The sequence below is a fragment of the Syngnathoides biaculeatus genome, chromosome 6 (assembly GCF_019802595.1).
Source record: "Syngnathoides biaculeatus isolate LvHL_M chromosome 6, ASM1980259v1, whole genome shotgun sequence".
Classification (NCBI taxonomy): domain Eukaryota; kingdom Metazoa; phylum Chordata; class Actinopteri; order Syngnathiformes; family Syngnathidae; genus Syngnathoides; species Syngnathoides biaculeatus.
In genome coordinates, this window is record NC_084645.1 from 6,047,725 (window position 1) to 6,074,280 (window position 26,556).

Here is a 26,556-nt window from a genome sequence, read left to right on the forward strand (position 1 = left end):
CATGTAGTAAGTCTTTTGCTAGATTGTTGGACTTTATCATCACGTTCCCGCATTTCCTTGTCTCATGTTACTGGGTTCTCGGATGATTGACCCTGTGTTGTGTTTGACCTTGCCACTTTACTGACCTGTTTTGTTATTGTTGCTTTTCTGGACTGCCTTCCTGTGCGCCGACCCTGTAGTGAATAAGGTTCCCGCTCAAACGATACCAGATCTCCAGTGTTGTGCATCTTGGGTTCAGCCTCGAGTTCTGCTCATGACAGAATCATCTGGCCACAACATGGACCCAGCCGACTCTGATCCGGTGTTTAGGCTCTCCAGACTCAAGGACGTCGTCTCGCCAAACATGAGGAACAATTTGTTAGATTTTGCATATTGTAGTGGGGATAAGGGCCTCTACAATCGCACTAGAAACCATCTGAGTAAATAAATTAACATTGCACAGATGAACTATGCAGTTAAAACAACTTGGCGCTAATAACTCTAAATCAGTTTGGCACGGATTTCATTCGCTCACTAAGTACAAGCGACATTCCCCCAGTAGAAAACAAGACGACGGGTAGCTGACGACTTAAATAGCTTTTACAGCAGATTCAAAAGACACTTCCAAACCACGCACCCACCAACCCACACCACAAGGTGCACCACCTTCCACTCCACCATTTAATATCCATGAAAAGGATGTCAGACAGATCTTTAAACAACAAAAGCTCAACAAAGCACCAGGCTCAGACCTTGTGTCATCCTGCCTCAAATTCTGTGCAGACAAACTCGCTCCTGTCTTCACAAAGTACTTTAACACGTCTCTTGAACTGTGTAAAGTACCAACCTGCTTCAAACGCTCCACTATTATACTGGTCCCCCAAAAAGCAGCAGTCTCAGATCTTATCACCACAGGACTGTTGCCTTGACATCTGTGGTCATGAAGTCCTTTGAACGCTTTGTACTGGAGCAGCTCAAGAGCGTCACAGGTCCCCAGCAGGATCTACTGCAGTTTGCTTATCGAGCTAATAGGCTTGTGGATGATGGCGTCAACTTGGGTCTGCACTTCATCCTTGAACATCTCTGCAGCAAGGGTACCTATGTGAGGATCCTGTTTGTGGACTTCAGTTCTGTTTTTAACACTATCATCCCTGAACTCCTCTCCTCAAACTTCTCCAGCTCAGCGTATGGCCTGCCATCTCCCAGTGGATCTACAACTTCCTGACGGGCAGGACACAGCAGAAGAGGCTGGGGCACACCACCTCATCCAGGCGCAGTATCAGCACCGGGGCACCCCAAGGTTGTGTCATTTCCACTCAGCTCTTCTCGTGCTACACAAATGACTGCACCTCGATGGACCCGACTGTCAAACTCCTGAAGTTCCCAGATGAAACCACGGTCATCGGCCTCATCAAAGACAGTAATGAGTCTGCGTATTGACAGGAAGCGGTGAGACTGGGGATCTGGTGTGGTCAAAACAACCTAGCGTTGAACACTCTAAAGACTATAGAGATGATTGGGAGATGAACATCAACTCCATCCTCAAAAAAGCTCAGCAAATAATGTACTTCTGAAGAAGAATGGCCTGTCACAAGAGCTGCTGAGACAGTTCTACACAGTGGTCATCCAATCAGTACTGTGTACCTCTATCACAGTCCAGTTTGGGGCCACCGCAAAAAAAGAACAAATTCCGACTGCAACGGACAATCCAAATCGCTGAACGTATTGTTGGCACCACTCTACCCTCTATTGAATACTTGCACACGACTGGAACAAGGTCCATAGTGGACAGGAACCTTTTGGACCGTCAACATCCTGGCCACCAGCTCTTCCAGCTCCTTCTGTCGGGGAAGCGTTACCGATCAATGCAAATCAAAACAGGCAGGCATTCAAACTGGTTGTTCCCTCTGGCAATTACGTCATTAAAGTGTCATCCCTATAAACATTCTAAAATAGATATTGTAATGAAAAATACATATAACATTATTCACTTCAATACCTATACGAAAGAAAAAATATGAGCGGAGAGCGCGTCATCCATGTGCAAAGTTGCGATAGTGTCATTCGACATCCAAGTGTTCGCCATATTGGCTGCATCTCCTGTCCGTGACATCACCCCAGACATTCACCATTGAAAACACACTGTGACCCCTACTGTGGGAGACAAACATACCGCTTCTGACTCGAAAGCTCTTTTCGAAGAAGAGAACATCTCACAACTGAGTGAAGTTACCAGGGCAATGTTACCCCATTGTTTTGAGTCATATTTAGATGATATGGGGACCACGGCCAAATTACCTCCCCGTCCGATCCACTTCTGCGGCGAAGATGAGCCATTGCGGCCCAGCGCAGCGTCGAGTCACCCCGGCCGACAAGACCAGCGGCCGGCTTGGCCTTGTCGCCTGGGGTGGCTCATTTTCGGCGACGAGGTGGCCTATCATGGTGCCAAGCCGGCCCGCTTTATAGTGTCGTCGTCGTACGCGGCTGAGTGCGCCATTGCCAGCAGCGTTGTTCATAGCTGCAGCCTTCGCCGGGGAGCCGATGCGGCAGCCGTCCGATGCGCACATCGACACATTTAGCACCCTTGATACGTACGTGGATCTTTTGCCACGTTAAGAGAGACGAATTACGTGGTCCACTCAAACTATTATTTATTATTTTTCACACCTACCTGTCATTTGGGACCCACAAAGCTCTCGTCCTTTGCACATGTGCAATCAGTTTTTCACGACCAACCGGGTCACTTCCTGCTTCTTCTCGAAAACAAATCCCCCGAGAGGATTTTCATGGCAGGAGTTACAAAAAGCCGTATAGGTCAAAATCATTTTTTGTGGTGAAAAAAATGGATTGGTGCATACCGGGTGCCATTTTTTTTAATGTATTTTTTTTTTATTCCATGGAACAGTGGCCTGGTCTACACCCTCAGCAGATCATTGAATGTGCATGCGAGTTTGCCCAACAACTCTACATGTTTTGTTGACTTTGAGAATGCGTTTCACCGTGTCCCTAGGGGAGTCCTTTGTCCTTCAGAAGTATGGGGTACCGGACCCCCTAATACGGGCTGTTCAGCCCCTTTATGGCGGGTGTAAGAGGTGTCTGCATTGCCAGCAGTAAGTCTGACTCGTTTATGGTAAAAGTTGGATTCCGCCAATGAAGGATGCCCTTCGCCACAGATTTTGTTTATACTTTTAATGGGCAGAATTTCTAAGTGCAGCCTAGGCTGAGGAAAAGCAAGTCTCAGCATAGTTGCTAAAGCTACTGCCCCCACGACCCGTCGAGGAAAAGTGGTAGGTGATGAATGGATGGATGAACAATCTATATTTCAGGTATGAGCATACCTAAATACACTGTGTGCACAATAAACCAACACATTGTACCAATATACTGTATGTGTCCAGTCAGCTACAAAACACAGGATCAAGAGATCAAAAAAACTCATCTTCTTATCTTCAAATTGATGTTTCCGCACTAACGTACATATTGTCCTAGAAAATACTGTATGTGACTCACAAGCACCTCACCATAATAAATGCTAAATGGAGAAAGAGATAAAAATGTGAGTACATTAAATTTCAAATTTTGAGATTAGTGCTTTATTTATGCCTTGTTACTTGGTTAGTACATGAACAATGACATCTTATGTTGTTTACATATTGTATGTATAATATTTTTAAACTTTACATTTCACATAGCCAAGCAGGTACTGTAAGAATCTGTCTACTGTTGTGACTGCTCATAGGGAAGACATAATAAAACACCACAAATAACAAAAAAAACCACGTATTGCTCAGTTGAACATTACAGTAAGAAGAATAACTGTATTGATACACATAAACAAATCACTTTACTAAAATAAGGTTTCACCTTATGAATGGCATTTGAAAACAAGAACACAAATTTCACTGTAAAGTAACATCAGTGTTTGGTGTTAGTAACCTGCTCTAGAAATAAAAAATATCTACAAGTGCAAGTAGGGCCAAAGTCTAAATTCATTTTGTGCCGAAGGACAAGTCACCTTCACTACTTTTAGAAGAGGAAATAATGGATAATGAAGTCATTAAGGTACAAAGTATGGCATAGAAATTCTGGGAGGATAAGGTTTAAGGGTGACTTTACTGCACAGCACTTCAAAAAAGGGACAAAATACATTCAGGAGAACACCATACATACCCCGTAACCCCTCACCCTGAGGGCAGTTTGTCTTGAAGGATGTCTTTATAGTTTAAACTCTCTACTACATGCAAATAATTGAGGTGTTTGTTTTCCATGCAATATCCCATCCTAACTCATGTATTTCACATTTCAAGTGAATAACTGGGACTGAACATGAATTGTACAATTTAAAATGTAACCATCCATGTCAATTTATTCACCAGCGTTATTCAAATCACATCCTGTATTTTGTCTTTGTCAGTCTCTCAGTGCTCAGAAACGCATCCAGTGGCAGACGTTTATATGAAAGCCACTTCAACTTATAGCCCTTTAGGTTGCAACTAGGTTCACCTGTGAGAATCGGGGCACCTGTTTTTTTAGGGAGTGGGAGTAATTATCTCAAGGTGGTTGGGGGTTGCCCTACATTCTGATCTTGGTGCCCAAATGGCTCCAAAACAGCCCCGCTTCTCACAGGCCATCTAAGAGATGTGCACACCTCAGCAATTGAATGGTATTCCCGACCTGACCACAGGATTTTGGTAACAGGAGACATTGGTGACAATGCTGCATTGCCGTTGTTGCATTGTTAATCTAATAAACGAAAACTGTTGTGGTCCAGAATAAGACCAGGCAACAGCACACAACTTCCCAACTCTAAATCTCTAACAACATATTGTATGTTTATACTGAAGAGATTAAGGTTACACAGCACAAAAAAACAAATGTACACAGTATGACTTATTTTTCCTTTTTATGAGTTTCACTGCCTTTTGACACCCAGCCCATACCCTTTTTGTGTCAGTATACTTCTATACTTACATTTATGTGTGCGAGTCTGTACAATATGTGCCTGTATATCCTTCCATCTATCTGTGTAACCTGGGGACATATAAGATGAAGGGCTAGTTGTAATGAGGAAAAGTTTAGATTTTTGGAGGGGGAGAGGGGCGTAGAGGGTGGCAGCTAGGAGAGGGACCAAGCAAAAAGAAAGGGACCAAGCCTGGTCCTTCTTCAGTCCCGCTGGTCTTGTTTGGATCAGAATGTGATTGTCATTGTGGAAACCACAAAGAGTTGAGTACTATCAGAACCAAAACCATGCAGACTTATGACGATAGATACAAACCTGACTTCTATTGAAGTAATCCCTCGGAGGCCCAATACTTTACTTACACCCGAACACTAGACTATATAGATATGAACTATACATATAATTAAGCACCCTAAATGAGAAATCACGTACATATACCTTACCAAATACAATACTATACTATATTACTGTTGTGGGTTGTTCTAGACCTAGAATGGCATATAACTTACAGCTGCTTTAGTAACTCCATAAATACATTCCATTTTGAGTTGTTTTTTCAGGATACATTCATAATGCATAAACTTCAATAGCTCACAAATCATGCAGTTTTTCACTGCAAATCAGGAAATTATGTTTGTGATGAATATATTGTATGTGGCTATAGCTGGGCCACATATGTGGCAAAAATGTCCTTAAAAACAAGTAAATAAAAATGACGAGCTGGCTTTAACCTGTAGTGGTTGTACCTACAGTGGAGGTTGGATGACCTCAGATTTTTGTCAAATTGACACAAATGTGATAAACAAGTTGACGACTAGTTGCTCATGAGATCATTGATCTTTTTTCAGTACAGTACTATAATTTAAAAAAAAAAAAATCACAGGAGGGAATCCTTGGAAATGAACTATAATCATCGGCAATGATTTATACAATGAATTTACACATACATACAGTACATTGATATGAGCTGGATGATGGCTCGCCTGATGTTACATGATGGTATTTCCAGCTAGAGGAAAAATCTTCTTGCTTAGTGTGGTCATTGCTGGGACAGCTACATGACATTTGCTCAACTTTGCCAAACAGGAAAACCTGCCCTTGTTATGAGCCTACCACTCAAGGTAGGTAAACTCTTCATTAAAAAGAGTTTATGGTGCTTCCCAAGCATAGTCGATGCCTTCATGAGGATAATCATGGACATCTTTGTTTGTGGACCAAAATCCTCAAAATCCTGTTTGAGCCTGGATTTTTCGCTTTCACTGACACTGAAAGCTGCCCATTCAGAAATTGAAGGCTATTTAATTCAATTAAGGTGATGGACTCATTTCATTCAGCACATTCATTAGATACTGCAAGCGCCTCTGCTTCCTCCTCAAGCAAACAATGTGATTATCAACTAATCAACATCGTGGTGTCATTATAGAGTCATAAAGTCAGCAGGTCAACTAAAGTGTACAATTTCTAACACATACAAGCAAATGAAGCTTTAAAGCAGTGTTTGTATGTGTGCATGCATGTGCTTTTTTGTGTGTATGTGTGTGTGTGTGTATTGTCTCACTATCATCTCGAACAAACTTACAGTTCCACACAATTCTAAGCACTCCTGACATGACATAGTTGGTTGTGTTCTGCTGTCGGTCAAATTCTGGACATCCTGTGACCACTGTGCAAAAAACATTTGAGCACCCTTTACATGTTCTTTAAGTTCTTCACATTCTCCTTTTCATATCATTACTTCAAAAGCTCTTTATTGAATATGGCTAAAGAAATGGTTGATGTGTCTGTGTTTGTGTATTGGAGGAGGAGGGTGAAAGGGGCTTAAGCCAATAAGGGAATATGAACACATCAATGAGTTGGTCAATGAGTATGAAATGTTAATGCTGGGCAACAAGATTGAGTTTGAGAGTAATATATTACTAAGGTGAAAGGGGATCTAGCAAAATAAAATTGTGATTAAAAGATTACAAACTCATCATGGGCATGAATATAAATTTGGGGCCTCAAATGAATGATTTGAACTTTTAATCTTCAATGAGTTTTAAAAACAATATTCGGATGCAGATATTTGGAACTCCAATTTCAAGGAAGTTGGGGCGTTGTCCATGCATCCATTTTCTGAGCCCCTTATCCTCACAAGGGTCGCGAAAGTGCTGGAGCCTATCCCAGCTATCAACGGCAGGAGGTGGTATACACCTCGAACTGGATTGTGACGTTGTATTGAACAAAAATAAATACAGAATACAATGATTTATTAAATGATGTTCAAACTGTATTTAATTGAATACACTACAAAGACGAGATGTTTAAACTGATGAGCTCTATTGTTTTTGGCAAATAATCATTAATTTAGAATTTTATGGTTGTGTTTACCATTGTGTTATACATCTCTGTTTCTTTTGACATTCGCTAAACACTTGAGAACAGAGGGGCCTAATTGTTGAAGTTTAAGCGGTGGAATTCTTTCCCATTCTTGCCTAATGTACAGTTTCAGCTGTTCGACAGTCAGGGTCCCCGTTCTCGTATATTAAACTTCATAATGTGCGTAATGATGAAATCCCTAAATACCTCATAATTGTATGTTGAGGAACATTACCCTTAAACTGTTTGACTATTTTGTCATGCACTTGTTTAAAAAGAGGTGAACCTCGCTCCATGCTTGTTTGTGAATGACTGAGCCATTCAAGAAAGCCTTTTACACATAATAATAGCATCCACTTCTTCACAATTAGCCTGTTTCACTGTGGGATCTTCAAAACAGATGTTTGATGAGCATTCCTCAACTTCCTCAAGTCTTTTGCACCACCTGTCCCAGCTTTTTTGGAATGTGTTACAGCGGTAAATTTCCAAGTTAATGATTATTTGCTCAAAACAAAGTTTATCTGTTTCAATATTAAATATTGTGTCTTTGTAATGTATTCAGTTAAATATTTTGTGAACATGCTTGTCAAATTATTGCGTTCTGTTTTTTTGTTTAATCCAATGGATACTGACATACAACCAATTTTTATGATAGCAATGGCAAACTACTTGCTGCATTCCATCATGATGCACAACAAGAAGTTAATACAGCTTGGCCCTTTCAATTTGAAAAACATTATAGAACTTTCATCAAAACTTTTGTGAAAATATTTGGATAAGTATAGATGTGATTGTTTAGAAACAGATTGAAGATGTATATACTTTGATTAATTATTCCACCACAGATAAAGAAAAAAAGCAACCATTAAAATTACAAAAATGAATATGACATTCATGCCCATCAGCGTTGTAATTTATAGTTCTGATCGTAACTGTAAGATAGAAGGTAGCAGAAAAGGATCTGAGGATGAAGGTAGAGAGTGTGATCATGGCTATTGACTTCATTCTTTTATCAGATTAACTGTGTTCATACCCTAATATGGGCTTCTTTACTGTTGCCCCCGATGGCTTCCCTCTGTACCATCCACCCCCTTCTCTCTTCCTCATTTCACACTTCAACAGGAAACCTCCATAGTGTGGGTGACACCCCCAACTCCCTCGGTGCTGTCGGAGTGAGTGCAGGCACGAGAGCGCGACCCTTCCATGGAGCTGGCGCTTGTCAGGGAAGCGGTCCGGGAGCGAGCGAGGCGAGTCATACTGGCGGAAGGCACTAAAAGGACAAGCAGATGAGGTAAAGAAAACTTACACTGTTTTTATGTGCTTCCATTACTGATGTGGGGGAAGGTCATGCTCTTGGGGATTTTCAAATTTCTCATTTACGCTGTGGATGAACAAACAGCCGGGATTTAGTCAATGTAGTGGTTGGTGTTGTCAGTCTACTTAAAAATGCATTATGAGCATCGTGCAATTGCGGAGCTCGGGGTTTATTTCCTAATAATGTAGAGCTCATTGGTGAAAAGAGTTGAACATTATCCTTTTCCAATTTTGTTTTTGTTTGTGAAAAGATTACAATGTCTCTTGAGGTGCTTTGAAATACATTCAACTCCTTTTGAGCTAGTTTAGCAATGAGCTTTATTTTTTTACAACGTGAACATGCACACCATCATTTCATCATGCACAATATTCGAACTATGGCTTTACTTAGGGGGCCATTATGGGTGTGAAACCATAAAAATGAGTAATCGCCTTATCAGATTATTTTATGTAAACATTTATTTTAAACTAAAGGAAAAGAGTTTTTTCAACTATTGTTCAATTGTAAAACACGGAATGAATAAAAAATATTGTCAATATCTCAGCGTTTTCCAAAACAAACAGTTTGCAATTTTGTAATGGATTTTAGCAAGGAAACAAAGGTTCTGTGTGTGGGATGCATTACAAAATCTAGACAGGAGAGTGTAAATTTAATATCTCCTTGAGGGATTATAGGTATAATTTAATTACCGTATTTCTCAGACTATAAGTCCATTTTTTTAATAATTCTGCCAAGGATGCGATTTATACTCTAGAGCAACTAATATGAGAAATTATGAACATAATATTATACCCATCCATCCATTTTCTGAGCCACTTATCCATTGTTTTCAAACTGACAACCGTAAAAAGGAGCCCTAGGCCTGTGTATCTGTACCTTCTACTTCTGTACCTCTGAAAATTCACCATTTCAACATTAGCGTTAACTTATAAAAACAACTGAGAAGGACTGAACAAAAATGGCATTGAAGAGAAAATCATATTCTGCAAATTACAAGATGCATGTAGTGAAATATGTAGCTACACTAAGTGTCCAGATGTCTTCTTTAAAGCATGAAAGCTCTGCTTGTGATGTATCAATAGCATGTGAGCGCAAATAACGCCACAGTTCAAAAATGAATTAAATGTTTTCAACTCCATACCTGCCATCATCCCTGGAGGCTTAACCAAAATACTCCAGCCATTTGATATCTCCGTGAATTGGAGTTTTAAGACAGTCTTGCGTAAAGTGTGGGCACAATGGATGACGGATGGAGCGTACACCTTCATGGCAACCGGGTGAATGCGCCATCCAACTTTCCGGGAAGCCATTGGATGGATCACCACAGTATGGGCTTCAGTGACAACCCATACCATCTAGTCGGGATTCAGAAAGGCTGGAATAGGCTAGTTGAAAATCCAACTGGCGATGAGTCTGACAAAAACGAAGTAGAACAGGAAGCGACACGTCACCTACCTCTGGAGTTGGCAGTTGTTTAGAAGTGACACTGAGGATGAAGATTTTATTGGACTTATTGATTTGGAGTGATGCTGATGGTTTGGTAAGCTTGGAAGCATGCTCATCATGCTAGAGTTATCGGAATAACTGTTATGTTATGTTAACATATCAGGCACGTTGTTAGTTTGTTGTTTATGCATCATCCAACATTAGCAATACCATACACAGCCTGTTCTCTGTTCTTATGTTTTTAAATTGTATTTCAAGATGAAATGTCTGTTCTTTGTGTTTGGTTTTATCAAATAAATTCCCCCTCAAAAATGCGATTTATACTCCAGTGTGACTTACATGTATTTTTTTCCTTCTTTACGATCCATTTTTTGTCTGGAGCGACTTATAGTCCTCAAAATACGGTAAATAAATAAAAAACATAGATCACAAATAAATTGTTAAAAAAAAAAAAATCATACATTGTGATTTCTGGATTTTTCTTTTTAGGTTATCTCAGAGTGGACATGAACCTACAATGAAAATTTCAGAGCCCTCCATGATATCTAAGTGGGAGAACTTGCATTATAGCAGGGTGTTCAAATACTTCTTTTCTCATTCTGTGTGTATTTGAACAGAAGTATATATGAAATGAAATAAGAATATTGAAATTGCAGTTCTTCATATAGACATTTCAAACTAGTTGCATTTGTCATGAATGCAATCAGCAAGGCCTTACTAAAGCTAATTAAGGACCATGCAAAGAGCAGTTTCAGAAATGGCATGATGATGAGAGGAAAAGTAAGGACAGTATATTCATCCATGGAAGGAAAAAATATTCAGCAATGAGGCCTTTACATCTTGCAGATGCCAGAAATGACATTAAAAACACTGCATTTAAAACTAAATTCAACGAATGTTTGAAAAGGCATCATATGGAGCAGCAAAAGAGGTCAGAGGTGAATGTGGAGGAGGAAGTACCTGGCCCTCCACTCAACCTCCGATCCTTCACATAAGCGACTGAGAGAATAGGGCAAGGAAGACAAGAGGCCATCATTAATAGACCAACCTCTGAACACAATCTGGCCTGAAATACCCCTTCTAAATTGTACAAACCCCAATTCCAATGAAGTTTGAACATTCTATAAAATATAAACAAAAACAAGTACAATGATTTGGAAACCTTTTCAACCTATATTGAATTGAATAAACCTCAAAGACAACATTTAATTTTAAGATGAATTCCTTCCCATTCTCGCTAGTAGTATAATTTCAGTAGTGCAGCAGTTTGAGGTCTCTCCTGCTCTAATTTGCACTTCGTAATGCACCAAACATTTTCAACAGGAGACAGGTCTTGATTGCTGTCAGATCAAACTAGTAACCTCTCTTAGAACAAAGCTACATTTCTGTCATTGTCTTGCTGAAATAAGCATATATCTCCATCCATCCATCTATTTTCTTAGACGCTTATCCTCACTAGGGTTGCGGGAGTGCTGGAGCCTATCTCAGCTGTCAATGGGCAGGAGGCGGGGTACACCCTGAACTGGTTGCCAGTCAATCGCAGGGCACATCTAAACAAACAGCTGCACTCACAATTACACCTAGGGGCAAATTTAGAGTGTCCAATTAAGGTGCATGTTTTTGGAATGTGGGAGGAAAGTGGAATGCAAGGAGAAAACCCATGCAGGAATGGAGAGAACATGCAACTCCACACAGGCGGGGATGGGATCAAACCCGAGACCTCAGAACTGTGAGGCCAACGCTTTCCAGCTGATCCACCATGCTGCATATATGTTACTGAAAAAGAAATTGCTTGGATGGCAGCATGTGTTACTCCATAACCTGTATACACAGTACCTTCCACCAATGAGGATACCTTGAAAAATATTCTGGATACACATGCCATGAACTAATGCCTGGTTTATACTACAGGATTTTATGTTGATATTGGCCTAATTTGCTATTGCATCTGATTTCCCAGATCAGGCCCGAAATATTTTTGACAAAATGTCTTCCAGTGTGACAATTCAGGATTTGAATTTAAGCAGGCTTGATTTTTTTTTTTTTTTTGCCTATTGAGGTAACCGGTCTGCAGATTATGCCATCAACATGGGTCTGCACTTCATCCTTGAACATCTCGACAGCGAGGGAACCAATCCGAGGATCCTGGTTGTGGACTTCAGCTCGTTTAATACCATATTTCCCAAACTCGTCTCCTCTAAACATCTCCAGCTCAGCGTCTCGCCTGCCATCTCCCATTGGATCTTCAACTTCCTGACGGGCAGAACACAGCAGGTGAGGGTGGGGGACACCACCTCATCCAGGCGCAGTATCAGCACCGGGGCACCCCACGGTTGTGTCATTTCCCTCAGCTCTTCTCGCGCTACACAAACGACTGCACCTCGAGGCACCGGACTGTCAAACTCCTGGAGTTCGCAGATGACACCACAGTCATCAGCTTCATCAAAGACGTTGACGAGTCTGCGTATCGACAGGAAGTGGGCGAGACTGGAGCTTTGGTGTGGTCGACAGAACCTGGTGATGAACACTCTAAAGACTGTAGAGATGATTGTGGACTTCAGGAGGCATCCTTCACCACAGCTGCCCCTGACGCTGTCCAACTGTCTTGTGTCAACCATCGAGACCTTCAAGTTCTTGGGAATTACATTCTCATAGAAGTGGGAGACAAACATAAACTCCATCCTTAAAAAAGCCCAGCGAGGGATGTTCTTCTTGCGGCTTCAGAGGAAGCACGGCCTGTCACAAGAACTCCTGAGACAGTTCTACACAGCGGTCATGGAATCAGTACTTTGTACCTCCATCATCGTCTGGTTTGGGGATGCCACAATAACAGACAAACTCCATCTCTATCAGACAATCAAAACCTCAGAACGGATTGTTGAAACCACCCTACCCACCCTTGAAAACTTCCATGCCACTCGAACTATGTCCAGAGCGAGCAAGAGCCTTTCAGACCCTCCACATCCTGGCGACCAGCTCTTCCAGCTTCTTCCGTCGGGTAAGCACTACCGATCAATGCAAGTCAAAACGAGAAGACAGTCAAACTGTTTTTTCCCTCTGGAAATTAATTCATTCAAATCTTGATCAGTGAACGTAGTATTCTCTGCCCTGTGCCTTTGTTGGGACACACCCTCACATCCTGTTGGTCCAATCAGTATTAGTAATATATACTATAGACTATTGCACGGTTTGTCACTTTAAACTCCTCCTTTTGTACAATTGTCATTCCACTGGTCTATAACAGTCAACCGCATATGGGTAAGGGCACGCTGTACAGTGAAGAACACCCAGCTATATTACAAGGCCTCCCAGTTAGAAATCATGGAGGGGTCTGAAATTTTCCTAGTAGGTCCATGTCCGCAGTGAGAGAGATAATCTAAAAAGAAAAATCCAGAAATCACAATGTATGAATTTTTTAACCATTTATTTGTGTGAGACGTCTGCAAATAAGTATTTTAACACCTGTCTATCAGCTAGAATTCTAACCCTCAAGGACCTGTTAGTCCAACTTTACAAGTCCACCTCCACTCCATGTATTATCCTGAATCAGATGCACCTGTGTGAGGTCCTTAGCTGCATAAAGACACCTGTGCACCCCATACAATCAGTAAGAGTCAAACTTGTAACATGGCCAAGACCAAAGAGCTGTCTAAAGACACCAGAGACAAAATTGTACAACTCCACACACCTGGAAAGGCCTACGGAAAATTGCCAAACAGCTTGGTGAAAAAAGGTCCACTGTTAAAGCAATCTTTAGAACATGGAAGAAGCTAAACATGATGGTCAATCTCAATCGGAGTGGAGCCCCATGCACGATATCACCTCATGGGGTCTCAATGATCCTTAGAAAGGTGAGGAATCAGCCAAGGACTACACAACAGGAGTTGGTCAATGATCTGAAAAGAGCTGTGACCACCGTTACCAAGGTGACTGTTGGTAATACACTAAGATGTCATGGTTTGAAATCATGCATGGCACGAAAGGTTCCCCTGCGTAAACCAGCACATGTCAAGGCCCGTCTTAAGTTTGCCAATGACCATTTGGATTATACAGAGGAGTCATGGGAGAATGTTTTGTGGTCAGATGAGACCAAAATTGAACTTTTTTGGTATAATTCCATTAACTGTGTTTGGAGGAAGACGAATGATGAGTTCCATCCCAAGAACACCATCCCTACTGAGAAGCATGGGGGTGGTAGCGTCATGCTTTGGGGGTGTTTTACTGCACATGGGACAGGACGACTGCATTGTATTAAGGAGAGGATGACTGCGGCCATGTATTGTGAAATTTTGCAGAGCAACCTCTTGCCCTCAGTCAGAGCATTGCAGATGTGTCGTGGCTGGGTCTTTCAACATGACAATGACCCAAAGCATACAGCCAGGAAAACCAAGGAGTGCCTCCGTAAGAAGCATAAAAAGTTTCTGGTGTGGCCTAGCCAGTCTGCAGACCTAAACCAATAGAAAATCTTTGGAGGGATCTGAAACTCCGTGTTTCTCTGCAACAGCCCAGAAACCTGTCTAGACCTAGAGACCTAGACAAGACCTGTGTGGAGGAGGGGGCGAAAATCCCTACTGTAGTGTGTGCAAACATGGTGAACAACTACAGGAAAGTTTGACTTCTGTAATTGAAAAGATTTCTAAGTGGGAGAACTTGCAACATAGCAGGGTGTTCAAATACTTATTTTCTTCACTGTATAAGTTTAGCATAATGTTTGGCGATGACGCACTCTCAACTGCTTTACATGAAGAAGACTCTGCATCTTGCACATGTATGACTCTTATAAGGAATAATTCCTTTTAACTGAATGTCTCTTGTTCTTTGTTTTTGTTTGTTCTTTGTTCTGAATGTCGTACCAGGGTGGCATCGACTGCCAGAGAAAAATTCCTTGTGTTACCACATACCTGGCCAATGTCCTACCAGGGTGGCATCGACTGCCAGAGAAAAATTCCTTTTGTTACCACATACCTGTCCATTAATGCTGATTCTGATGAAGATGTTTGAAAAGAGCATCATAAAGGGCAGAAGAAGACACACAAACAAACACACGCACAGACACACGCACACACACTAACCCTTACATCCACACACGAAGATTTGCAAAAAATACCCATAAGGCTAGCTCTTGGAAATCCACAGGAACAAGAACAACAAATATACATGCAAGAATTATTGCAATGGTCACTTTAACAGTAGAGAAAGTACTCTGGCGAGTTTACTGAGCCACCAATAATAAACAAAAACATAAACTTTATTTTTCTGCCAAAATTTCAGTGACTGGTGTTGGCTTTTGTGATTGGTAGTTAAATTATCGCTATCTGATGGATGTAACTTAATGAAATGTGTTCATGGCAGCCCCGCACGACGCTTGTCATATTGCCACCACACCCTCAGGGAGTACGCCGCATAGTTAGAAAACCACTGCTTTACACAATGCTGGTTTTAAAGCAGTGCTGCCTGAGGGATCAAAGGCCATGATCATTCAGTGTTTGTTTCTGGATTGCGACTGAATCTTCTGAGGATATTGTTGACCATATATGATTACTGTAATTCCTTGAGTATAATGAGGAATAATGCCCATCCCCAAAGTTGACCTAAAAAAAAAAAAAAATCAGGAAAACCTTTCTACCATTGGGATGGACAGGTGTCTTTATGCAGCTAACGACCTCACACAGATGCATCTGATTCAGGATAATACATGGAGTTTTAAAGGTGGATTAACAGGTCTTTGAGGGTCAGAATTCTAACTGATAGATACACTAGGTGTTCAAATACTTCTTTGCAGCTGTATCACACAAATAAATTGTTAAAATATCATACATTGTGATTTCTGGATTTTTCTTTTTAGATTATCTGTCTCACAGTGGACATGCACCTATGATGAAAATTTCAGACCCCTCCATGATTTCTAAGTTGCATTATAGCAGGGTGTTCAAATACTTATTTTCTTCACTGTATAATGAGTTCTCTTAACTTTTTGAAAATATTTTTTGAAAAATTCTTTTCGAGAAATTACGGTAATTCCCTAGATTCCTTGGATTTGAACGTTGAGAAACCTTATTCCTATTTTATTGAACTATTTGCTGAAGTAGTTGTTCACAAATTGACGAATACCATCCCATCCTTGCTTGTGAACAACTGAGCCTTTCAGGGATGCTTCTTTTATAGCCAATTATGACACTCACTGGTTTTCAATTAACTTCTTTACCTCTGAGATGTTCCAAACAGGTTTTTTTTTTTAACAATTTTTATCTTAACTTGTCTTTCACTGCCCATCCCAGCTTTCTAGAAACGTTGCAGGTATCCAATTAAAAATAAGACAATATTTGTTAAAAAAAAATAGACGTTCATCAGTTTAAACATTTAATATCTTGCCTTTGAGGTGTATTTGCTTGAATATAGGTAGTAAAGGATTTCCAAATCATCGTATTCTGTTTTCATTTGTTTTCCATAACACTCCAACTTCATTCAATTTGCGATTTGTATTTTCACAAACATATTGTCACAAAAACAAGGCAGCTATAAAGATAAAATCTACCCTAAAATTGTTGGGAATACTTACTGTAGCCCATTCCTTGAAGGAAATACTTGAATGCTTCAGTGAGCTTCCCAGGCTGTATAAACAAAATTAAATGTAATTATTTTTTTAAACTGTTCAATGCTCTGTGATGAGAGGTAGTATGATACCTGTGTAAGCTGGGGTAGTCCACCAGAATCCGCCATCTGTCAGAAGAGAAGAGCCATAAACCAAGTTCTTTGTAGCTGAAAACGTATCCTTTGGCTTATAAATTGGTATAACACTGTAAGTGACCAAGTGCATTTGATTTTATATGTCATTTACATCTGTCACGTTTGTTTACTTCATTAATGATACCACTAGATTGTTTTTTTTTTTAAATCAAAATAAAAATTGTCCCCATGTAGCTCTGAACTTTAAGAATAAGTACATATCAACATTATATGATGTTGAAATCACTGAGGAACAATTTGAAAAAAAAAAAACTGTTGAATTATTTATGCTGATTAAAACAAAAATTGGCATGCTGATTCCAAAATAGCCATCTATTTTTTTCTTGTAGCTCAAGTTTTTTTCTCCAGTTTACCCTCCAAATAAGCAAAGTTTCACTTCCCAGCTGAGTACGATTGGACTCATCTATGGCGACATCGCAACTGGTTTCTTCAGTCAGAACTGAGACTGCATTGAAAGGTGTGTGCTGCTCCCAATAGGCCAGTACTACAGTGAAGAAAAAAAGTATTTGAACACCCTGCTATATCGCAAGTTCTCTCACTTAGAAATCAAGGAGGGGTCTGAAATTTTCATCGTTGGTGCATGTCCACTGTGAGAGAGATAATCTAAAAAGAAAAATCCAGAAATCACAATGTATGATTTATTCAATGATATATTTGTGTGATACAGCTGAAAATAAGTATTTGAACACCTGTCTATCAGCTAGAATTCTAACACTCAAAGACCTGTTAGTCCGCCTTTAAAAGTCCACCTCCACTCCATGTATTATCCTGAATCAGATGCACCTGTGTGAGGTCCTTAGCTGCATAAAGACACCTGTGCACCCCATACAATCAGTAAGAGTCAAACTTGTAACATGGCCAAGACCAAAGAGCTGTCCAAAGACACCAGAGACAAAATTGTACACTTCCACACAGCTGGAAAGGGCTACTGATAAATTGCCAAGCAGCTTGGTGAAAAAAGGTCCACTGTTGAAGCAATCTTTAGAACATGGAAGAAGCTAAACATGATGGTCAATCTCAATCGGAGTGGAGCCCCATGCAAGATATCACTTCGTGGGGTCTCAATGATCCTTAGAAAGGTGAGGAATCAGCCCAGGACTACACAACAGGACTTGTTCAATGACCTGAAAAGAGCTGGGATAACCGTTTCGAGGGTGACTGTAGTACACTAAGATGTGATTATGGTTTGAAATCATGCATGGCACGGAAGGTTCCCCTGCTTAAACCACCACATGTCAAGGCCCATCTTAAGTTTGCCAATGACCATTTGGATGATACAGAGGAGTCATGGGAAAAGGTTTTGTGATCATATGAAACCAAAATTGAACTTTTTGGTTATAATTCCACTAACCGTGTTTGGAGGAAGACGAATGATGAGTTCCATCCCAAGAACACCATCCCTACTCTGAAGCACGGGGGTGGTAGGATCATGCTTTTGGGGTGATTTTCGGCACATTGGACAGGACCACTGCACTGTATTAAGGAGAGGATGACTGCGGCCATGTATTGTGAGATTTTGGGGAACAACCTCTTTCCCTATGTCAGAGCATTGAAGATGGGTCATGGCTGGGTCTTTCAACATGACAATGACACGAAGCACACAGCCAGGAAAACCAAGGAGTGTTTCTGTAAGAAGCATATCAAGGTTCTGGCGTGACCTAGCCAGTCTCCAGACCTAAACCAAATAGAAAATCTTTGGAGGGATCTGTAACTCCATGTTTCTCAGCGTGTTTCTTTTGGCTTGTCTCCTTCGGGGTCACCACAGCGTGTCATCTCAGATGAATGCATATATATGTTTGGCACAATTTTTACGCTGGATGCCCTTCCTGACACAACCCTTCTCAGGGAGTGGAGGCCCCAGTGGGATACAAACCCACAACCCCTGGTTTACCAAACCAGTGCTCTAACCACTGAGCTACGGGGCATCTCCTCCATGTTTCTCAGCGACGGCCCAGAAACCTGTCTAATCTAGAGAAGATCTGTGTGAAGGAGTGGGCCAAAAGCCCTCCTGCAGTGTGTGCAAACCTGTTGAACAACTACAGGAAACGTTTGACCTCTGTAATTGCAAACAAAGGCTACTGTACCAAATATTAAAATTGGTTTTCTCAGGTGTTCAAATACTTATTTTCAGCTGTATGACACATAAATCGCTAAAAAAAAATCGTACGTTGTGATTTCTGGATTTTTCTTTTCAGATTATCTCTCTCACAGTGGACATGCACCTACTATGACAATTTCAGACCCCTCCATGATTTCTAAGTGTGAGAACTTGAAATATAGCAGGGTGTTCAAATACTTTCTTCACTTTATCAGTATCTACAAACATAAAGCTATCGTTATAGGAATTAAGAGGATTTGTGCTGGCTTTTCTCTTTGTAAAACCTGACATACTGTTATTTCTATTTCACTTTATGCTGTTTCTATTCAATGTGTACATTTTATTGTTTTATTTACAGAGATACGAATATATTTCCTTCATTCCACTTTGTTCAAAAACTTTATGAGATAGACAAAAATTTAGATCAGTAGTGAATTCGCCACCCAAAAAAATTGTTAAAACAGCTGTCAGACCTAACTCAATCAAAATTATAATCTCAGTGCAGATAAATATCATGGGTGAATAGCAGTCCTGCATGCCACTATAAAGAAACCAAAATTATTTATGAATCCTTAAATTATGAAATTATAAAAGTTTGACCCTGCAGTTCGAATAAGGCATGAAAGAGGTTCTTGCTGAGTGACGTTAGAGGCAAATAAATGGCGACCTATGGCGACCACACAAATCTTAAAGGTTTAATCCAGAGAAAATGTATTTGATTTGTCTATTATACAAATGAGGCTAAAATTTCACTAAAATATTTTTAAAAATACTAAACACAACAGAAATGAAAAAAATTAGCATCAAAGTCAGTCTCAAGATTTTTTTCGAAATGTTGCGTAGATTCGTCAAGTTCCAGTTCTCTCCGGAATCTCACATCACGTCCAGGCAACATTTAGCCAAAGAGTGAAAAAGTTAGCAAAGACAGAGAGGAAGTGTGGTGCAAGCGCATGTTCTGCGACAAACGCTGACAGAGTCAGCTTACATGAATGGCCCGAAAAAAGAATGGATGGGCAAGATATCGACCAGGTTTGTGAAGACAAAGCGGGCGCATTGGAGTTACAAGTCAAAGTCGATAGTATTATGTTCCAAGAAATTCACGGAGGACTGCTTTGAAAACCCTATACATCATTCAATTGGCTTTGCTAGCAAGTAAGTAAGTACGTGTTCAATTACGTCCGTGTTCACTTGCTTAGTATTGACCAATATCTACCTCGTTTTAAATGTAAGTACAATACGATGTTTAGGAGGTGACAAAATTTGGACACTGTATAAAGTTAGTGTACTGTTGACACTGAGGTCTTCCTCAAATTCGACGACAGTAGTGTGTGCTCTCAAGTCTTCGGTGTATTATAATACAGGATAAATGCATATAAATAACACAAAGAATGCGCTATAAACAATGTACTATGATCTGACAAAATATTCCAAATTGAAAGTATGAATGATGTGTTTTTTGTTTTATCTTTCAGAAATCCAAGGTTACTCCCGTGTGCCTGTCCAACTATCCACTCGTGCCTTTCACCAGACAATGAGAATGGACCTTTCCGACTGGCGATCTTTAGCTCCGCCCCCCTTAGCTACAGTTGCCATGCCCCACACGCTTCCAAAATGGCGACTGAACATAAAAGGTTTGAACTGGGTCCTCTGTCGTATAGTCCAGATAATATTGGGATATGTTTTTTGCCAAATGCGTCAGACTTGTCCAAGAGAGTTCGATAGAGAGGGCTCAACTATTTCATGCAAGGATAAGTACACGGAATTGAGATTTTGGACGGAGCAGGACGCAATGTCAGTGTTACAGAGAAACGTAACTGATCGATGCAAAAAAGTTTGACGCCTCACAAACTTCATATTAAAATTCAACAGGATAAAATTGTGGAATCGTACTGCGCATGTAAAGCAGGGTGAGTACTTTTTACTTTGAAAGATCACGAGTAATATCATTGTAGTCTTTATAAGTGAGTGGGTTTATTCATTTGACTTGGCTCGTAATGGAATCCAGTTTTCTGTCTTAAAAGTATGATGTGATACAAATGGGCAAGTAGACATTTCTTTTGCATGACATCGCGCATTTAGTATCACTAACCCGACTCTTCAGCATGAAACATTACACACTTCATTCAGCAGGTCAGTGATACACAAACAAAGTGAAAGTTGTTCTCCTGAATTGTATAAAGCACTGATAATAATGAAATCAAATTCAGAAGTAACTGCTCCCTCACTTACCTTCGAACATACAGCCTTGTGTTTGTTGTTGTCCACACACAAAAGTTGACACACGCTCTTCTGCGAGCCTTAATTCATCATAGACACTGCCTCAACTGTGTTTTAGACTTTGAAAAATGAATAAAGCAGGCGCCTTGTGAACTGGCTGGATACCTTTCATCAAATTGCAAGTTCTCCAAGCGCATCTGAGGACCATTTTGTTCGTAACATTAACTTTTCTAACCGACCGCAACCGATAACCAGCATTACTTGTGGGACATGGCGACACGAGGGGCGGTTCAAGCCAGGGGTTAAGACAATGCGGCTATCTGATTGGCTGTTATTGTACACGTGATTGACAGGTCGGAAAGGTCTATTGTAACCCTAAACCTAAAAGACGAGCTAATGAAAAATGAAATGTTGAAATGTTAGCTGTGGCAAGTTCCCTGAAGTTTAGATGATGTGCTTGTTTCTCAAAATAAAAAACCTGTTTATGCATCATTCACTTGCTTAGTGCCATGGTCATATCCAAAAATGTCAGTTTAAACCCATTATCAGAAGTTGTGTATCTGATGTAGGGTCAAGTGAGTACGAAGAGCTGGCAGACATCATTGAAAGTGCCTATTTGAGTAAAGATGTGATGAAGCCTTCTCCACTGGGACAGACCTCTGGTATCGAGGGAAATCACAGTGTTGTGAACCACTTTGCTCCTAAGATGTATCACAATGGATATGATGGGATGAAAAACCGGTAAATGACAATTACTTAATTAGTCTGTAAGACATCAGTTAACTTTCAATTATCTGTTTGATAGATTACGCTGAGCAACACTTCATTTCATCGAGAATGCTCAACGGGCTCAAGCAAAAGACAAATCTGGCAGGTTGATGTTCAACATAACCTTTCCAAAGGCAAAACAAGGGCATCACATGGTGAAGAAGCTAATGTAGGATTGTAAATTTGGTGAGGCCTTCCCCCCCGCCCTACAAACAAAAAACAAAAAAAAGCAGAACGACACAAAGAAAAACCCTATCAAGGTATAATATTGTAAGTATAATTATTCTGCAATAATATTAAACCTGTTAAATCAGAAAACTCAGTTGTTGACATCACAAAAGAAGACAGTCAAAACGTAAAATAAAAGCATTTATGACGTAAAGTTTGTGTCAGGGCCACTCGGACAGCTTGACGAAAATTTGACGTCGTCAAATGATTCATCCACGGAAGTAGATTAACTTTGAACACCAACAAGGGAAGTAACCTAGTTTTCATAAAGACTTTCACTATGAGGCTTGCTACTTGCACATTTAACCTATAGGATGACGGAGTAAACCAGGACAGCAGTATCTGAATATTTAGGAAATGATGTAATTTCCATGTTTCAGTGTATGTGGAACGCCTGTTAGAAGAGCTCCGGACACTCTATGTGGATGTGGACCTAACGACGTCCTCTGCTGACCCCCAAGCACCACCACCTCTCAGCAGCCAGTACACAAAAACAAGCAAAGACTTGGCTATTCAGGATCATTTTTCAAGATTTTCAAATCAAAGCAAAGTAATGCATTAGTCTGGTCTGTTCAATAGTCAGTTTCTCAATTTGTGTGAACTTCTGTAAATATGACCTCCATGGTGAAAGCAAGGTGAGGTGGCGTACTGTGGATTTGAACTCTCCAGCTCCTAATGACATTTTATGGAATGAAACAATATCATACAAAACATGTGCATATACAAATGTTTATTGTTTAACACGTTGCTGTATTAAGTCAGTCTTGATAAAACTGCCCTGACCAAATTATAGTTTCACCTTCAGTGGTTTGTAAAAAAATAACCTTTTCAGTGCTGTGATACTTACAGATGATATCACAAATATTTCAACCATTTTCCGTACTCTAATTAGAGTCAACTTGAAGGGCATATTTTGCAGCAGAACAACAAAAGATATTTTAGAGTAGAAACTGTCACATAATGCCAGCAATGTCCATCAATTATTAGTTCAGGATCAACACCCACGCTTTACTTTCATGCAAAGAAAAGGGTAATATTCATCAGATGGGCATAAATCCTGAGAACACGGCATCATCTTCAAGTCCTGGGGGTGGAAATTCTGCTTGGATTCTCTGCACAGCACATGATGGTATAACAACCCTGTAGTTCTTGCCGAGAGGCCCCCAACACCGTTCCCAGGCTGTCTCCAATACAAATGGGTTTAGGCAGACTGGGTGAAAGCCTTTGTGGTTAACAATGCAAGCCAAGGCGGTTTCATCCAACTTCTGGACAGTTTCTGTAATTTCCTTACAGCAGCGGCATTCTCTCTGGGAAGGCATTGGCTGGCAATTTCCACATTGTCAGCTGGTTGAAAAATATAATCAGTTAAAATAATGTTATTTGGTTTGTTTTAAGCACAAAGTTGAATTTCATTACTATCTTTTGCTTGCCAAAATAAGGTTGAAATAATGATGCTGTGGCGTAAAGCCCCATCATTTATTCATTCATTATCTTCGGACTAAAAAGTGAAAACATGACATACTTGAATGTATGCAAAGCTATTTTGACAACAATTAATTGACAATATTATAAATGTGCTCTTTAAACGCAGAATGATACCGAAGGTTTGGATTTTTGTTTTATGCCGACTCAGTCACTAGTACAACAACAAACAACTCACTGTTGTGTGCAAGCAGCATCAGACGTTTAAACGTGTTTGAATTAGATTATTTTGTCAACAACGGGTACCGTAGATTTCTCGAGGCACCTACCAGTCTATGTTTTGGGTGCGAAGTTCCAGGTCAACCTCGTCAGGTCTCGCCGAATACCGTCCTTGTGTTGCGTTCGTCAACACCGGTTCGAACAAATATGGTTGAATTATACCCGCGTGGGATGTTTTTCGAACATGGGAAGACTTGGAAAATTCATCCTCTTCAGTTCCTATCTCTTCCACAGAGCATTCCATAAAAACTTAATCACTGCTGTCTATCTCCTCGAGATCCCATTCACAGCGTGTATGTATAGGAAACAATTTTCTTTACTAGGTTGTCTAGACATGACGTCACGGAAGCAGCTTCAACAGAGCCTCAGTTTGAAACAGCCACTGGGGGCATCCGAATTCCAAAGAAAATGTGCAGTTTGGCGCTAATTTATTTCATTTCTGTTGTGTTGAGAATTTTTCTATTTTTTCCTGAAAAATTAGCTGTTTGTGTGATATATAAATAAAATATAGGTCCTCTGGATTAGACCTTTAAGCACGTTCCATGGACATTATTCAGGTTACCGTAGGGCATGCATGAACTCGAGTTACCTTTAGGAATGTGGTGTTGGTTGGGTCGAGCTTGGAGTTGCACTCGACCTTAAGAAAATGTAAAACAAACATCAATAAGAAAGGCTTGAAACCATTGTGAGCGAATTATCACTTTTAAAAAGGACAACAGATAACTAATTGATTACATACGTATAACCCTACTCCCTTTGAAAATGTGTGGCAAGTTATGAAGTGTAAAATACAATTACAGTGTCCCTGAACTGTTGAATAGCTGTACATCAAGAAAGAATGGGAAAGAATTCATATGCTAAAGCTTCAAAAATGAGTGCCCTCAGTTCCCAAATGTTTATTGAATGTTACAGCAAAAGAAAAGGTGACGTGACACAGGGCTAAACATGACCCTGTTCCTGCATTTTTTGGAACGTTTTGCATCCTAAAAATCCATAATTTATCTGAGCTGCTCATCCTCACAAGGGTCGGGGGAGTGTTTGAGCCTATCCCAGCTAACTTCAGGTAGGTGGCGGGGTACACCCTGAACTGGTTGCCAGCCAATCGCAGGGCAGATAGAAACAAGCAATCATTTACACTCACAATCACACCTAAGGGCAATTTAGAGTGTCCAATTAATGTATGTTTTTGGGATGTTGAAAGAAACCGGCGTGCATGAAAAAAAGCCCCGCAGACCAAGGTGAACAAACAAACTCCACACAGGTGGGCCGGAATTTGAACCCCAGTCGTCAGAACTGTGAGGCTAATTTTGAAAACAATCCTTACTATGCTGCCCTAAAAAAAAATCCAAGGTAATGTTTACTTGTTAAAGACAATAAAGTTTGCCAGTTTGAAGATTAAATAACTTGTCTTTGTAGTCTACTCAATTAAATATAGATTGAACATGATTTTAAAATCACTATTATGATTTTATTTATGTGAAACACAACATCCAAACTTCATTGAAGTTGGCGTTCTGAAAAGGGTATACAGTATAATTGACCCTGATACTGCAGTGTGCTGCAGCGATGACTCACTCCAGTGAACTGAGAACACACCCACTGATGCATACATCCATGTGTGCACACTCAAACAGTGCTATTTGTGGAAGGCATATTTTTGCTCACTCCTTCCTGCTATGTTTAATCAAAATCCCCTAATAGGTTGTTGAATCAATTTTGAAATGTCGAATCCCAGCTTAAGCAAATGACAATAAAACACATTTTCTTTTGTTCACGTTTTCCTTTCCCTCCCACCATTTGTTGATGCCAAGTAAAATACTTTTTATTTAGAAGAAAACTACCTCAACTGCTCACCTCACCAGATATTACCTCCACCTGTCACGTCTGAAACATTTTAAATTCGTCTCCTCATGATGTTAATTGTGTTATCTCGCCATCATTCTGCAGGTGTTTTTGTAACAACATCTCTCCTCATTCTCACCTCCTACCCTGTCTCCAGCTTTCTCCTGGTTTTGAAGATACATAGTTTATTTAAGGTTACTCATGCAGCAGATCAACTCACACAGGAGCCTAGATAAGAGAGACCATTTTAAATTGAGAGACTTCAGAGCCAGAACGAGACCATCTGGCCCCTGACGCAACAAAACACACACACATGCCCACGCACACACATACACACACATACACGCACACACACAAAGGAATGAGACACTCACTCACACATATGGACATGCAAACATGAACATATGTTTAAAAAAAAAACCTATGCTTGAAATGAGTATGAACTAGACTGACTTGCTTCATGTGGGAAATGAAGACGGACACTTAAAACATACAAGACATACTGTACAGAACATTTAACAGACCACACAGTAATTAAATTGGAACTATGCTTTTGAATCTGCATTATAAATGTTTATAAGCTAGTTTAAGTAGGTATGATACAAGCAGCCTTACTTAAAGGTCAAGTGTCATGAAAATAATGATTTTTGGTATATTATTAATGAAAAACCCACAGCCAATATGGTCCCATGTGTTTTTTCACCACAAAACATGATTTTGACGTATACAGCTTTTTGTAACTCCCGCCATGAAAATCATGAAGGCAGCGCGTTTGGCGGTCACTGCTTCTGTGAAGGCTGCGCGTCGCCGCAATGGCTCATCTCCGCCGCGGAAGTGGATCGGACGGGGATGAGGTTTGGCCGTGATCACATATCATCTGAATATGGCTTGAAACAA

The 26,556-nt window shown here is 40.3% G+C and overlaps 2 protein-coding genes across 19 annotated transcripts in view; one reads left to right on the forward strand and one right to left on the reverse strand.

The window, feature by feature from the left end:
* ndrg4 (NDRG family member 4) overlaps nucleotides 1-26,556 on the reverse strand; it is a 122,340-nt gene that overhangs the window by 10,383 nt on the left and 85,401 nt on the right. For 6 of the 9 annotated variants that reach the window (XM_061823888.1, XM_061823887.1, XM_061823884.1 and 3 more), the window contains 4 exons: nucleotides 24,407-24,454; nucleotides 16,743-16,778; nucleotides 16,618-16,669; nucleotides 6,223-8,567 (listed from right to left, as the gene is read on the reverse strand). In XM_061823888.1, the coding sequence (XP_061679872.1) occupies nucleotides 8,413-8,567; nucleotides 16,618-16,669; nucleotides 16,743-16,778; nucleotides 24,407-24,454 (291 nt within the window). In that variant the 3' untranslated portion in view covers nucleotides 6,223-8,412. Of the gene's footprint in view, nucleotides 1-6,222; nucleotides 8,568-9,753; nucleotides 10,026-16,617; nucleotides 16,670-16,742; nucleotides 16,779-23,327; nucleotides 23,461-24,406; nucleotides 24,455-26,556 lie in introns of those variants that run through there. The other 3 variants (XR_009795565.1, XR_009795564.1, XM_061823885.1) reach the window with 3 other exon arrangements.
* On the forward strand, nucleotides 8,451-23,843 carry LOC133502739 (uncharacterized). Of its 10 annotated transcripts, none has more exons than XR_009795567.1 (5): nucleotides 8,451-8,588; nucleotides 17,135-17,262; nucleotides 20,376-20,810; nucleotides 21,690-21,861; nucleotides 21,926-23,843. XR_009795567.1 is itself a non-coding variant. In XM_061823896.1 (3 exons), exons 1-3 carry the CDS (start codon nucleotides 12,762-12,764, stop codon nucleotides 22,676-22,678), a joined length of 636 nt encoding a protein of 211 aa, XP_061679880.1. The 10 variants fall into 10 exon arrangements, 1 of the variants encoding a protein (XP_061679880.1); XR_009795570.1 differs by lacking the exon at nucleotides 17,135-17,262 and having other exon boundaries at nucleotides 8,464-8,588; nucleotides 21,926-22,158; nucleotides 22,282-23,843; XR_009795569.1 differs by lacking the exon at nucleotides 17,135-17,262 and having other exon boundaries at nucleotides 8,464-8,588; nucleotides 21,926-22,158; nucleotides 22,497-23,843.